Below are 15,347 nucleotides of genomic sequence, written 5' to 3'. Positions count from 1 at the left end.
GTTGCCGGCGAACACTAACACGTTTGGAAGGCAGAGAGGAGGAGCATTTAGTTTCAATAACGGTCAACTAATTAGGGTAAACTAAGTTCACTCCTGAGCAATACATCCCAGCAGTCAGCTGTCAGACCCAGTGAATCCGACTCGCTAACCTCGCCTGGCTTCTCACTAACGGGGGCTCCGTAGAGCCCAGTGACGGAGGGCTTCACTTCGCTTCCCGCCGGACCCGAGAGCTCCGGGCGGCGCGCGGTGAATGGACACCCGGGTCCGCAGCGCGCCGGCTGGGGGCGGGCCCGCTGGGGAAGGGGCGGGGCCGGGCCTTCTGAGTCACGCCTCCTCGGAGAGGCGGGCCGCGGTGGAGAGGACTCTGGGCGCGATTGGTCCCCCGTGACCACGTGATCGCAGGGCGCGTTCCGGTTGGCTGGTGCCAGCTCGGACAACGGCTTTCAGTTGAGAGGCGGTTGCGGGCGGAGGAGGAGCCTGGGCTGCGCTCTCCTCTCGCAGTGGTTGTAGTTTTCAGCGCCGGTCTGGTCCCCACCCCTTTTAAATAAGTCGGGCTGGGCGCAGCCCTCACAGACTAGGCAACTCGGGGGAGGCGGTAGCAGCGCGGCGGCGGGGGGTGCGGCCGGGCCCGGAGCCCTGCCCGGGGCCCGGCGGCCCGGCGGCCGGGGCGGACAGCGGGCGAGGCCGAGCCTGCCTGCGCGGCGCAGCCTGGGGCTGCCGGTGCCGGCCGCGCCATTGTTGGGGGAGGGGGCACTGCGGAGCGCGGCGGAGCCGGGGGTCGAACGGAGGCGGCGGCGGCGGCGGCGGCGGCGGCGGCGGCGGCGGCGAGGAGTGTCGACACCCCATGGGGAACACTCTGACCTGTTGCGTGAAGCCCGAAGCCAGCCCCAGCATGGGCCGGCGCTCGGGGCCGGCCGAGCCGGACTACGAGTCTGAGGTCTATGAGGCGGCGGCGGGGGACGCGGTGGCGGTAGCGCCTTCGCCGGCTGCCCTGGAGCCCGCCGAGTTGGATTTGGGCACCGGCGAGGGCCACCATCTGCAGCACATCAGCGACCGGGAGATGCCGGACGGTAAGGGAGGCGGTCGGCGGCGGGGGCTCTCGGGGTGGGGTACCCCTGGCCTCCCGTCGCGCCCAGGGTCCCCCGGGAGGGAGCCGCCGCCTCGGGCTCCTTCCTGCCCGGAGCCGGCTTTCCCAGGGCCGGCCCCGGGGGTGGGGAAGGCTGGCTCTGCCTGGCGTCCCCACCCCTCATTCTTTCCCGGTCCTGCCGGGCCGATCTCCCTCTGAACGACCCACGCCCGGTTCTTTCCTCAGTTCCCGTTCTCAGCCCACATCGCCTGGGACCCTCCAGTCCTCCGTCCTGCCTGTTGATGGCTTCGTTTAATGCCTGGTGGGACTTTATGAGGACTTCTGGGTATATGTTCCCCCTGGGCTCAATGAAAGCGTGAACACCGCAACTTCGGGGTGTTCACCCCATCTCCCCTGTCGTTACCTTACCCCGATGGCGCCCAAGGGAAGGGACCAGGTGAGGGCCTGGCGGTACCCTGGCCTCCCACCCACGGAGGTGGTTGGTTGATACCCGGGACAATTCAGACGCAGACATTTTAGGGCTGGTTATTTAAGTTCAGAATGGAGACTGGCATAGGAGGGTCTGTATGTGTTAAGTACGCAGTTTTCAGTTAATGGAAGCAGCTTGCTTTCTTCCAACTATAATTTGAATACCGGAGGCAAGAAAATGTGGGAGAGGGAACTTAAAAGAACTGAAAGATGTGAAATGTTAACTGCCAGTGCCGTAGAGAAGACGTGTCCTCCCCCGCCCCAAAAAGGAGAACCCACGGCGTCTGATTACTTTAAATTCCCACTTGGATACGACTGTGCCTTGTCTCACTCCAGTGACTTAGCAGACTTCACTTTCACAGTGTCTGCTCCAAGGGAGAGATGGGGTGGTTCAAGAGACTGTTGGTCAACGTTTCAAAAGAGAAAGAGCAAACTTAAATGGAGACTTTAGTTTGTAATAGAGAGGTTTGGGAGTGAAGATGCCAGGTCCTGCACAGGGATGTTTGTCTCCATGGTTCTCTCTCCTTCCTCTCCCCTCCTGCCCATAGGATCCAGTTCACCTTTAAGAATGTTGAGTAAAAGTTGTCAAGACCAAACAGCTGGGTAGGGTGGAGGGAGAAGAGAGGAAATGTCTGTTTTAAAATAGTTCTGGGTAGCAACACGGCTCATAAAGCCTGTTCTTTGAAGTAGAAAACAATGAGGTATGAGATGTTAAAGGCCCATTTGTTTCATTTAAATGCCAGAGGGTTATTTTATTTCATAGAGAAAATGTTTTATAGTTCTTAATCTATTTAAACTTCAGTTGAGCTTTTAATTTCTTTAAAAATTAGGATAATAAGTCTGTGGATTCACCCAGATAGTGGATTTGGCTTTATAACTGGGAAGTACTTCCTTTTCAGAATATTCAAATATTGTAGGAAAAAAAGAACAAATTATGTGAATTAATTGTACCTTTAAACACAAAGCAAGTAAGTGCTTGTGAAAACTTCTGCTCTTAGGTGCTGTAAGGTAAGCCTCTGAGTGATTTTACGAACCAGTTAGTAGAGGGGTAGTGTTGGGTGAGAGACCAAAATAGGACCTTTATATATTCTTTTAAGATTTACAATACATTTTCATGTATATCTCATTTGCCCCTTCTAACTGCACATAAGACCCATGCATATGTTCTCCCTATATTACCAGTGAAGAAAGCAAGACTTAAGAGATCTGAAATGAGCCTGGCCGTGGTGGCTCCGTGTTTGAGCATTGACCTATGAACCAAGAGGTCACGGTTTGATTCCCAGTCAGGGCACAAGCCCAGGTTGTGGGCTTGATGCAGGAGGCTCTCTGTCCCTCTCCCTTCTTCTCTGAAATCAATAAAAATATATTTCAAAAAAGAGATCTGTGTAACACAACTACTGGACAGAAAGGCTGACGTGGAGGTGATAGATACACCAAGTTCAGTTCTTGTGGTGCTTAAAAACCTCTTTAGAATGCAGCTTATCATCATCCTATCTAATAAAAGAGTAATATGCAAATTAACTATCGCTCCGCAACAAAATGACAGCGCCCATAGCCACAAGATGGTGGTGCCCAGTCCTCTCAGCTCCGCTGGAGTCCCCCAGGCTCAGGGAGGGCTGCCGATGAGAGTCTGCAAAGTAAGTGGCCTGGCGGAATGCTGCCCAGAGGCCCTTCTGACCTTTTATAAAAAAAACAAAAACAAATTCACTCCCCCCGGATCCCCTCCAAGCAGCGGCAGCCTGGGGTCTTAGCCTGGGAGGGGCACGCACCCCCATGGCGCGATCCCCTGCCAGTGGCGGCAGCCTGGGGTCTCAACCATTGAGTTACACCAGCCAGGCAGATATGGAGGAATCTTAAATGTTACTTTTTAAAAATATATATATTTTATTGTTTTTTTTTTTACAGAGAGGAAGGGAAAGGGACAGAGAGCTAGAGACATCTATGAGAGAGAAACATCGATCAGCTGCCTCCTGCACACTCCCCACTGGGTATGTGCCCCCAACCAAGGTACATACCCTTGACTGGAATCGAACTTGGGACCCTTGAGTCTGCAGGCCGATGCTCCATCCACCTAGCTAAACCAGTTAGGGCTGTCCAATATGTTAAAGAAAAATCCCTATCTAATAAAGAGGGAATATGCAAGGGAGGGCATTTGGGGGTGACCAGGTTGTCAGGGGAGGGCAGTTTGGGACGATCGGGCTGGCAGGGGAGCAGTTAGGCATCGATCAGGCTGGGAGGGTAGTGGTTAGGGGTGATCAGGCTGGCAGGCAGAAGCGGTTAGGGGCAATCAGGCAGACAGGCGAGCAGTTGGGAGCCAGCAGTCCTGGATTGTGAAAGGGATGTCTGACTGCCTGTTTAGACAAATAGGTAGTTGGACATCCCCGGAGGGGTCCCAGATTGGAGAGGGTGCAGATTGGGCTGAGGGACCCCCTCCCTCCCGCCCAGTGCCTCTAGTATATAATAAAAGTGTAATATGCAAATTGACCCTAAGGGCAGAACAACCAGAAACGCCTGGTTGCTATGACATGCACTAACCACCAGGGGCCAGACACTCAATGCAGAGCTGACACCTGGTGGTCAGTCCAGAAGCTGGCTCATGGCTGGCCAGTGCAGGGGGCCAGGCCTAAATAATTAGACATCCCTTGAGGGCTCCCGGGCTGCCAGAGTGATGTCTGACTGCTAGCTTAGGCCCGATCTCCTGGGGAGCAGGCCTAAGCCGGCAGGTGGACATCCCCAAGGGCTCCTGGACTGCAAGAGGGCGCAGGCTGGGCTGAGGGACCGCCCCTCCCCCCTAGTATTTTATAATTTCTTCATAGAGTGAGCCTATCTTAACTTACTCCAGTCTTGATTTTTCCATCAAAATTATTTTATTTTTTCCATACCATTTATGCCCTCTTCCATCAACATTATTGTACAAACTCAGAAGCAACATTTACCTCTCCATTCTATATTTTTAAAGATGTATTGATGTTAGAGACAGAGACAGAGATATTGATTTGTTGTTCCACTTATTTATGCATTCATTTGTTGATTCTTGTATGTGCCCTGAGGGAGATCGAATCCAAAACCGTGGTGTATTGGGATGATGCTCTAACCAACTGAGCTACCCGGCCAGGGCTCCATTCTATATTTCTAAATTCCTTATGATGAATAAGAATAAAAGAGTAGAAGTCATGAAATAGCATGAATTTACCAGGTAAACGAGTTGATATATTTTAAAGAGTTTGTTCTGGTGACTTCAAATTGAAGCCAAGAACGCCTTGTATAGAGGGACTTTCAGAGAAACTGGTAAGAGAGCAGGTAAGGTAACAAGGGTTAAGCATAGGACTATGATCAGGAGTGTTAAATCAGAAGAGTTGAAAAAATAGAGTTCATGAGTATAGAATTTACCTTTTTATGTTTAACATGATAGTTAAAATTTCATTTCAATTTGTTTTTAATTTTGGGAAATTCAATAAAATGATACAAGAAACCTCAAATTTCAGCATTTGCTATTAAATTTCCATAGAAACAAGGTCAAAACACCAAATATAAAGACAAGCACATTGAAAGTTTTCTTTTAATGTCTTTATTTCAGACAGTTTTATATCAGTTTCCCTGGAAACCAAGAAATACCTACTTATTTCAGCTTTTCTACAATGGAGAATTGAATTATTTGGTTACTTACACAAAAATGATACATGAATGATCCTCTGAAATATAAGAACATGATTTCTTCAAGCCATTTCAAAGAGATATTCCAAGACTTAATAATAATTTTCTACTACCTTGCCTTTATCTAACAGTATTAGTATATATACTATAACTGATGGTATATCAGTAACACACACACACAAACACTTAAGATTTGTTATCCAATTTATTACTCATCACCTTTTTATACAGCCTTTTATGTTCTGACCTTCTGAGCTTTGCTCATTTCCCAGCTAAAGGTGTTTTCTCAGATGACCCCTTGCTCCCCCTACCCCTAGAAGTGAGTAGGGAAGGAATTGGCAATATTATGTGGAAAAACCTCTGAGCAACAGATCTCTCCTCTTTCCAGTAGCTATTTTTTGCTTTTTTCATATGACAATATTAATAAGCATTTGATGTAAAAGATTTAGAAAATCCAGAAAAGTCACTCACTTATACTCAGAATATCAAGAACTTTTATTAATATTTTGGAATTGAATTTTATGTATGCACATAAACACATTTTGTTTGTTCTATGAAAAGGAGGTCACTCTTTATAAGCTGCTTGTAATGTTTTGTTATAAAGAGAAGTAATGACCTATAGCTCCGGGAATTGTGTTTGACACCTGGAGAGTGCTCCAGGATGCATTTCCATCCAACTGCATGCCCTTTCATAACTATTCAGTGTACCATCAAATGGTCGGACCATCATTCATTTACCCATCCTTTATGGTTGGCCATCTTTTAAAGTGAAACCTCTTACAATCCCATAATAATGCTTTATTCTGGGGGCACAGATAAAAGTGGATTCATTGTCCTTCCCTGTAGAATTCAGCTAGTATTCTTTCTTATAACTTAACTAGAGGCCTGGTGCATGAATTTGTGCACTGGTGGGGTCAGGCTGGCCCACCCTGCAGGAGGGTGGGGTGCAGGCAGGCGGTTGGCAGGCTGGCCCCGCCCCCTGGTTGAACTCTGGTGGAACTCCCAGTCAAGGGGACAATTTGCATATTACCCTTTTATTATATAGGATTAGGATGTCATTTTGTAGTTAAGGCATTTTAACATTAAATGTTCTTATCCCAAATTAAAGTAACCATTGATTTTCACTGGACATTAAACCTCTTTTTGGTTTTTGTGGTTCTTATGTCTTTAATTCTGAATAACTACTACTCTAAGATCTGAAAGTAATGCTGATCTTAGGTGATAAACCAAAAGATAGCATTTGATGAAACTATAGAAGATATAGGAAAATTGGGAGAGACTTGATTGGTTTTAGGTGCATTGAGGTGGTTAGATGTCTATTGGGCACCATTCCAGATATAGGACAAACAGTGTTATACAAGACAAGCCCCTACCTGTAACTTAGGTCCTTACATTCCAGAGGAGCCTCGGGCAGACAACACATGAACAGGCAAGAAAGTCAGGGTGGTTAAAGACAGCTGCTCTCCTTAAGTGACATCGAGAGGGAGCCATGTGAGGATGGAGGCGAGGTTTCCATGCCGAGTTCCTCAGATGGCAATATGCCCTAGTGCAGGCAAAAGGACATAAGGACATGGGGATGGTTGCAGCAGAGAGAAAGGGATACCAGGAGGAATATAGTGGATTAAGACTTTGTATGCCTAGTGGACCTTGACAAAAAATATGAATTTTAGTCTAGTTGTAATGGGAAACAATTGAAGGATTATATCCAGGGAAATGATGTTCTAGAAAAAGAGAGAAGGAGAGTGAGAGAAAAGCTACTGTGTGAGAATAGGGGGGAAGCAGGGAGCCCAGGTAAGAGTCCACAGTGGTTTGAACGAAAAACAATAAAGGCTGATTTACAGAAATTAAGTGAATCTAAAAGTAAGTAACAAAGGTCTGAATGGACAAGTCACAGAAAAAGAAATGCAGATTACATTTAAATGTCTTCACACAAAAGAAATGCAAATAAAATGATACTATAGTTTCTCTCCTATTGGGAGAAGACCCATAAACTTGGCACTGCATTCTTTGGTAAGGCTGTGAAGAAACAGTTGCCTTCATATATTGCAGGGAAATGCAAAATAGTTCGACCCCATGAAGGGGACATTGGCATAATCTCAAAACAGTTTCTAGATGGATTCATCAAGAAATCCTATTTCAAGGAATTTATCCTGAAGACATACCCCATAAATATGAAACCACATATTCACAAAGTTTTTAAAAAATATATATTTTTATTGATTTCAGAGAGGAAGGAGAGAGAGAGAGAGAGAGAGAGAGAGAGAAACATCAATGATGAGAGAGAATCATTGATTGGCTGCCTCCTGCACGCCCCCAACTGGGAATTGAGGCCACAACCCAGGCATGTGCCTTGACTGGAATCGAACCCAGGACCCTTTAGACCACAGGCTAACGCTCTATCCACTGAGCCAAACCACCTAGGGCTTCACAAGTTTTTGGTGCGTTATTTTTAAAAGAAAAATATTTGAAATAACTCATGTCCGAAAGGGTCTGGTAAAATAAACTAGTACATCCACACAGGAGAGAACTACAGAGCTATAAAAAAAAGTAAGATTTCTCTTTTCTGCTAAGTGGTAATCTCTAGGATAAGTTACATGGAAAAAAGGAAGGAGAGGATATAAGTAATTTGTATGACAATCAGGGAAAATATTATTTGCTTATTTAAAAAAACTCACTGAGAGAGATTCTTGCTAATTGGGTGACTCTGTTATTTCTTTCCTTTTAGTGGGCAGCCAAAGCACATGTTAAGATGATGCTCAGGAATGGTTAGAGTGGAAACTTCATACATTTTCCATTGCAATGCCAAACATTCTCATTTTGCTTTTGAGTTAATTTGTGAAAGCTTTGTTTTGTCATTTATTGTGCTTTATATATATATACTAGGGGCCCAGTGCACAAATTTGTGCACCTTGAAAGGAACTGTGGGCCGCCAGGCTGCGGTGGGCACAGGGGCGGGTCTCAGCCCATCCTTCCGCTGCGGCTCTTGGTCCCGTCTGCCTGCAGCCCCACTTCCACCGCCACCACTCCCATGTGCTGATAGCGCTGGCCCTGCTCATACCTGTTGATGGTGCCAAGTGATTGGGACTGGCGCCGGGCGCCAGCAGCAGGTACCGGCTATGGGTATGAGCAGGGGCTCTGGTGCCGGCAGAGGGTGCGAGAGGTGGCTGCCGGCCCCAATCGCCCCTCAGGAGCAGGGGGAGGTGGAGAAGCCCTGAGGGGTGATCAGGGTCAGCAGCTGCCCCTCACACCCGCTGATGGCACCGAGCGATTGGGGCCGACGCTGAGCACTGGCAACGGGTGCGAGTGGTGACTCTGGCGCCGGCAGCGGGACCGTGGGGCATGGGAGCAAAGAATTTTCAGTAACCACCAGAGGCTCACCCTGACGACAGCGATGGGCACCCCGCCTTGGTCTGGTGCCCCCGCTCACCTGCTCCACCATCCTGCCTTGGCTGATGCCCACTATGTTCCACTCTCTGCCGCCTGCTGCCGACACCTGCTATGTTCCATGTGCACCCCCTGCTGGTCAGCGCACGTCATAGCAATCGGTTGTTTGGTTGTTCTGCCGTTTGGTCTATTTGCAGATTAGCCTTTTGTTATATATGATAGAATTATATAGATTGTGCTTACATTTCATTTGATTCTCACAATGGTTTTAGTATAGGAATTATATTTGTTTTTCATTTGAGAAGACAGGTTTTGAGTTGTATAAATTTGAGTTGTCCAAGTTTTGAAAAATGATGCTGGCTAGAGCAGGAATGTTAATTCCAGATTCATGGCACATAGGAATAGAATTTATATATTGACACATCATGTGAGCAGCTTTGGGGATACTACCTTTTTTCTCACCCCCTTTTTAAATTTTATTAAAGTAATTAAACTGTAGGATTAAAATAGTAACATTGCATAATGTGAAATGAAATTGAGGTAAATTGCAACTCAGAAATAAAGTCTGAGACACTAAGCAAAGTGCTTTTTAGAAATACAAAAAAAAAGATGCACTTCTCTATATGAATTGTCACATTTTAGTCACTAAAACATAGATTGACGATTATAATAAAGCAAGACTGAGAACCAAGGTAGAGGCAGCTATAGAAGTTGTTTGGAAGCCAGAGTTAGGGTTGTCAGAGGCTAGAAAATCAGAAGAAAGACTCAAGGAGTGGTAGACTGGGGGGCTCAGGAGTGTGCTATATGCCCTTTTGTGAGTCGGGCCAGTTCAAGGCCATTGGGTAGGTGAAAAGTGTGGACTCAGTTAAAATCACCAGTGTCTATGATCATTGTTAGACCCCAGATTTTGTGTTTGGGCCATGAAACTAATATAATGTATAGTAAATGCAATGTGTAGTATAGGGATGATAGAGCACTTCAATAAATGCAGAAGGCCTTAAGTAAACAAACAGGTGTCAGCTGTGGGCACAGAAATTGCTGACATTTCTATTTACTTGGAATATATTGACATCACAGTCTTTCTGAAATATGCTGCTTCTGTCAAATAATTCCTTGGTCACCATCCTCGTATTTTGACAAGGAAAAACAATTTATTGACAGTTAACAATTGCAAAACTTTAGTACTGTTAGCCTTTAGTAATGCATTTTACTTATTTTAAGGTTGCTTATATCTTCATATTTTTAACATCTGTGCAACTGAAATGGATCTTAAAATTGATAGAATCTTAGGTTAAGGGGAAAGCAGTATTCGATATCAGTAGGGTTTTACATATTTCTTCCTTTTGGGAATATTTACATTGAGACCTTAGTTTAATGTTTTAAAGTCATACTTTCCCTACATCAACCTACTATGTTGTCAAATTAAGTTGTGATTTAAATTTATAATACAGCTGAAGCCGGTTTAGCTCAGTGGATAGAGCGTCGGCCTGCGGACTCAAGGGTCCCAGGTTCGATTCCGGTCAAGGGCATGTACCTTGGTTGCGGGCACATCCCCATTAGTGGGTGTACAAGAGGCAGCAGATCGATGTTTCTCTCTCATCGATGTTTGTAACTTTCTATCCCTCTCTCTTCCTCTCTGTAAAAAGTCAATAAAATATATTAAAAAATAAATAAAAATTAAATTTATAATACAAAAGTGGTAGGTCTTTAGAATGCAATTTTAATCACAACCCCTAATTGTGAGTCAAGAATATTCTAAAACATTCTTAGAGGTTTCTAAAGAAATAATTTTGGGAAGGATTCACATGTGAGATGCACAGTAATTTCTTTTGTGTGCATGTTGAGGGGGCAGTCATGATTTGCTTAATAGTTTTCAGTCTTACCTTTGTGATAGTGAAAACAGTGTAGTCTCGTTTATCAATCTCTTTAGGCTCCAGGGAAAACAGTTAGTGGAGAGTACAGAAATACTGTGTGTGTATGAGTTTCTGTCTAATGGCTTAAATATCCTTTCTATCGAATAGCGATGCAGTATTTGTCATTAGCAAAAAGTACAAGTTATATACAAAAATTGTTTTAGGCTATAAACAAAATACTTTATAAAAGTCTCATGCTAATTGACAACATTAGGTCCCTAGTGGGTACAATACATACAGTACCAGTCCATATAAATGATAGGCAGCTCACCAAAGTGGAAATAGCACTGTTAACTGTGGCCAAACTGTAATCAAAGAAATGCAGATTAGAGAGACCCTGAGGTTCCTCATTCACATCACTAAGATTTTTTTCCCCCCACATATCCAATGCTGGAGTCGGAGCTAAAACTGGTATGATTGGTGGCATTATACTCTAATATGCCACCACCCTTTTTAGAAAGCAACTTAGTATTATATATTGAGCCATGAAACTGATCTAATCTTTTGGTCTAGTCATCTTATTTTGAAGATCTTTCCTACGGAGATTAAAAAAAATAGTTTAGAAAACACCATATGTGTAAAGATTTTCCTTATAGTATTATAAGAATAGAACTTTGTACGTACCTAAACCCCAATAGGAGATTGGCTAAGTAAAGCCTAGGAATAACCCTTTATGGGCCATTATGTCATTAAACAGTAAATATGCTGCAATGAGGTAGAGATCGCTTGTAACACAATAGGAAATAAATTATATACCGATAACAGCTTTCTTTAAAAACAAAGTACATATAAGAAAAGCAACTAATAGTAATGGTTGTGAGTATATGGGTAATTTTTATATTTTTTAACCTTTTGCACTCGGATGTCGAGTGTGACTCGACACGGTTAGCATTAGAATAAAGGAATCGAGAAGAAAAGCAAGCAAGTGCAAAGGGTTAAGTTTCGATTTTTAAATTTATTTAAAATATTTAGGAATATTTCCCCCTAAACAATATGCTTATATTAATATGTTGATTTTTTTCAATTTGGTTATTTTTACAGAAGATAAGGATATAGTCTTTTTCCCCCCGATATTATTCTGTATTAGTTTCAGGTGTACAGCAAAGTGGTTAGAGAATCATGTACTTTTTAAAGTATCACTGCTTCAAAAAGTACCCAGCTGGCCCCATCCATACATAGTTATCACAATACTATTGACTATATTCCCAGTGCTGTAATCTACATTTCTGTGGCTATTTTGCAACTACCAGTTTGTACTGCTTAATTCCTTCACCTTTTTTTTAACCAACACTCCAACCCCAATTCCCTTTGACTGCTATCAGTCTGTTCTCTGTATCTATGAGTCTTTTTGTTTGTTTTGTTCATTCGATTCTACATATAGATGAAATCATATGTTATTTGTTTTTCTCTGATTGGCTTATTTCACTTAGCATAATACCCTCTTTCCATCCATGCTATCTCAAAAGGTAATATTTTCTTCCTTTTTGCAGCTAAATAGTATTCCATCATGTAAATGTACCACAGCTTTCTTTATTCACTCATCCACTGATGGGCACTTGGGTTGCTTCCAAATCTTGGCTGTTTTAAGTAATGGTGCAATGAACATAGGGGTGCATATATTCTTTTGAATTAGTGTTTTGGGTTTCTTCAGATATATTACCAGAAGTGGAATCACTGGCTCATAAGCAGTTCCATTTTTAATTTTTTGAGGAACCTCCACAGTTTTCTATAGTGGTTGCACCAGTCTGCATTCCCACCAACAGTGCATGAGGTTTCTCATTTCTCCATATCCTTGCCAATATTTGTTTGGTGATTTATTTATTTATTTATTTATTTTTATTTAATATATTTTATTGATTTTTTTACAGAGAGGAAGAGAGAGGGATAGAGAGTTAGAAACATCGATGAGAGAGAAACATCGATCAGCTGCCTCTTGCACACCCCCTACTGGGGATGTGCCCGCAACCAAGGTACATGCCCTTGACCGGAATCCAACCTGGGACCCTTCAGTCCGCAGACCGACGCTCTATCCATTGAGCCAAACCGGTTTCGGCTGTTTGCTGATTTATTGATGATAGCCAGCCATTCTGACAGGTGTGAGGTTATATGGGTAATTTTTAAACAAAGCATTATGTTGGCTCTTACAAATTTCGGTTTATGATATTTGTTAAAGGAATGAGCAAATGGCTTTTACCTGTTCCTTCCTTCAGTGTGATCATCCATGCTGCTGATTAATCAGGTCTCTTTTAGTTGCAAGTTGAAGGAAATCTATTTCAAAATAGCTTAAATTTTTAAAAAAGTATTGGCTTGTATAACCAGAATTTACAGAATAAAAATCTTGATCCAGGAATTAAATATCTTCTCAGAACTTGTCTCAGTTCTGCTCTCCTGTTGATCTCTCCTGAAAAGGCTTCTTCCTCATGATGGAAAAGGGAGCATCACAACTCCAGTCTAGCTGAGGGTCCTGAGCACAGCTCTGTCTTTCCCTTTGGTTCTTGAGAGGTCCCAGGGCAGCTGTGATGGGTTGGACAGTCCTGGGGCATGAGCCCACTCTGGAACTCTCTGTGTAGGGTAGAGGGATTCCCATATTTTTTCTTTCTTGTCACGTGGGTTAGTTTTGCTTTTTTTCCCTACATGTTGTCATTTTTTTTTTTATCCCAGCCTTCATGATTTTGCGTGTGTGTGTGTGTGTGTGTGTGTGTGTGTTTAAGCTTCCTCCTTCTTTGATTATGGTACTTTTCTTGGACTTCCCATTAAAAATTTTAGGCCCTGGCCAGGTAGCTCAGTTGGTTAGATCGTCATCCCAATATGCCAAGGTTACCGGTGTTCAATCCCCAGTCAGGGTACATACAAAAATTAAACAAAGAATGCATAAATAAGTGGAACAACAAATTGAGGTCATTGATATTCTCTCTCTCTCTCTCTCTCTCTCTCTCTCTATCTCTCTCTCTCCCCCCTTCTCCCCCTCCCTTCTCCTCTCTCTTTCTTCCTTTTTCTGTCCCTCTCCCCCTTCTCGCTCTAAAATCAATCAATCACTAAATTATTTTTTAAAATATATTTTTATTGATTTCAGAGAGGAAGGGAGAGGGAGAGATAGAAACATCTATGATGAGAGAGAATCATAGATCGCCTGCCTTCTGCACATCCCAGATTAGGGACCTAGCCTGCAACCTGGGCATGTGCCCTGACCAGGAATTGAACCTGGGACCCTTTAGTCCAAGGGCCGACGCTCTATCCACTTAGCCAGACTGGTTAGGGCAATCAATCATTAAATTAAAAAACCTTTATCATGCCATAGGCACTGATACATGATGTGGCTACTTCCGCAAACATTTCTGCTTATTTTTTAGGTTCAGATGCAATATATTTGCTTTATTTTTGGTAGGAAATAGTCTTAAATCCTTTCAGAAGCCTGAGGTTAGAGGCAGCTGTGGAAATCTCTGCCTGTCACTTTGTCAACTGAATAATTTATTTTCCAAGTAGCTAGCATTGTTTCATTTTTTAAATATGTGGAAAAAAGCCTTTAAAATAACTTTATGGGCCTTTTACATAAAAATGTTGAATAGAAGTTCCAGAAGCAGTTTAATAAACTTGAAGGAATTTCCTTAAAAAACAAAGCAGTTGGTTTAGCTCTATAAATTTCCAGTTTTGGCAGTACCAATAAAATGGATGGTTCAGATTCCTGTTAAACCAGGAAGTCCCAAACTATGTTTGTGCAAGATTATAACTGTATTACTTGGAGGGTAAAGGGATTCTAGTTAGGTAAATTTGTGAAATGCTGTTAGACATGAGTCATTATTGGATTGATTAGTTTTTAACATAGCAATGTGCATTTTGATTTCCTAAGTAACAGGGTTATAGTGTGTTTAGATTTGACCACCAAACATCCTTTTAAAAAATAGAACCGTTATTATGTGGTTAGAGAAATAGTGCCTTAACCATTCCTCTTACCAGGATGTTGGTCCACTTTCTTATAAGATTGTTTAAGTGGTGTGAGTTGGACATTATTGAGTACCATAGGGGATTTAGTTTTTGTTTGTTTTAATGATAACTTTATTATTTTGTATGGTGGCAAACTTTGTTTAATGGAAATGTAAGTACCTTTTTTGTATTCTTGCTGAAATAGATTATCCCACCTTCGTGCAAGGTGGCCTGCAGGCAGACCTACACTTACATATAGGTACAGCACAGTTTTTTTACAAGCAGCCCTATGACCAGCTCCAGAAAGTATTCTTATTGAAGCCCCAAAGTAATTATGTGGCATAGAAGGAAGAAGTAAAACTTTTTAGCTTTGGAAATTGAGGGCAAAATGTTTAAAAATAACTTTTATAAAAGTATTAAAAATCACTATCATGAAAGTGTTCCTATTAATTGGAACATTGAACTTTTATGCTTTCCTTTTAAATCTGCCATAATGAATAGCCGCAAATAAACCACAGCTAACTAAATAAGTTCATTTGTTGAATAGAGTTAGAATTAGCTTAAATGTCTAACGAATATTTGCCAAAAACAACTCACTTGGTTTTAGCATATTTAACATATTAGTTGGTATCTGACAGTAACTGGCCACAGCTTGATTTGCTTCTTGAGACTGACTGTTCCTGGAATGTGCTAGTAATATCAGCATAAAAGAGAGGACTACGTAGTTTTAATCGATAAGTAGGAGGAAAGCACATATGATTCATGTAAAAGTTGCATAAATTATTTAGGTGCAAGTTTTTTAAAAAGTCTAAGACATAGCCTGGCTTTATTCCAATGTATAAAGAGATTCTATAATTTTGCATTTTTTTCAGTAGAATTTTCGTATTGTTGCCTTTACTAAAATTGGCTTGTTATCATTA

At 42.8% G+C, this 15,347-nt stretch overlaps 1 protein-coding gene across 3 annotated transcripts in view; it reads left to right on the top strand.

Annotated features, from left to right (window-relative positions):
* The first annotated feature begins 497 nt into the window (after positions 1-497).
* CCNYL1 (cyclin Y like 1) overlaps positions 498-15,347 on the top strand; it is a 43,853-nt gene continuing 29,003 nt past the window's right edge. For all 3 annotated transcript variants that reach the window (XR_008557435.1, XM_008145228.3, XM_028151146.2), the window contains exon 1: positions 498-1,070. Coding sequence is in view for 2 of the 3 variants with exons in the window: in XM_008145228.3 (XP_008143450.1) it covers positions 845-1,070 (226 nt within the window). In the remaining variant the exon portion in view is untranslated. The remainder of the gene's footprint in view (positions 1,071-15,347) is intronic.

This window comes from Eptesicus fuscus, chromosome 11 (genome assembly GCF_027574615.1).
Source record: "Eptesicus fuscus isolate TK198812 chromosome 11, DD_ASM_mEF_20220401, whole genome shotgun sequence".
Taxonomy (NCBI): Eukaryota; Metazoa; Chordata; class Mammalia; order Chiroptera; family Vespertilionidae; genus Eptesicus; species Eptesicus fuscus.
This window is presented reverse-complemented; position numbering and strand designations above follow the sequence as displayed.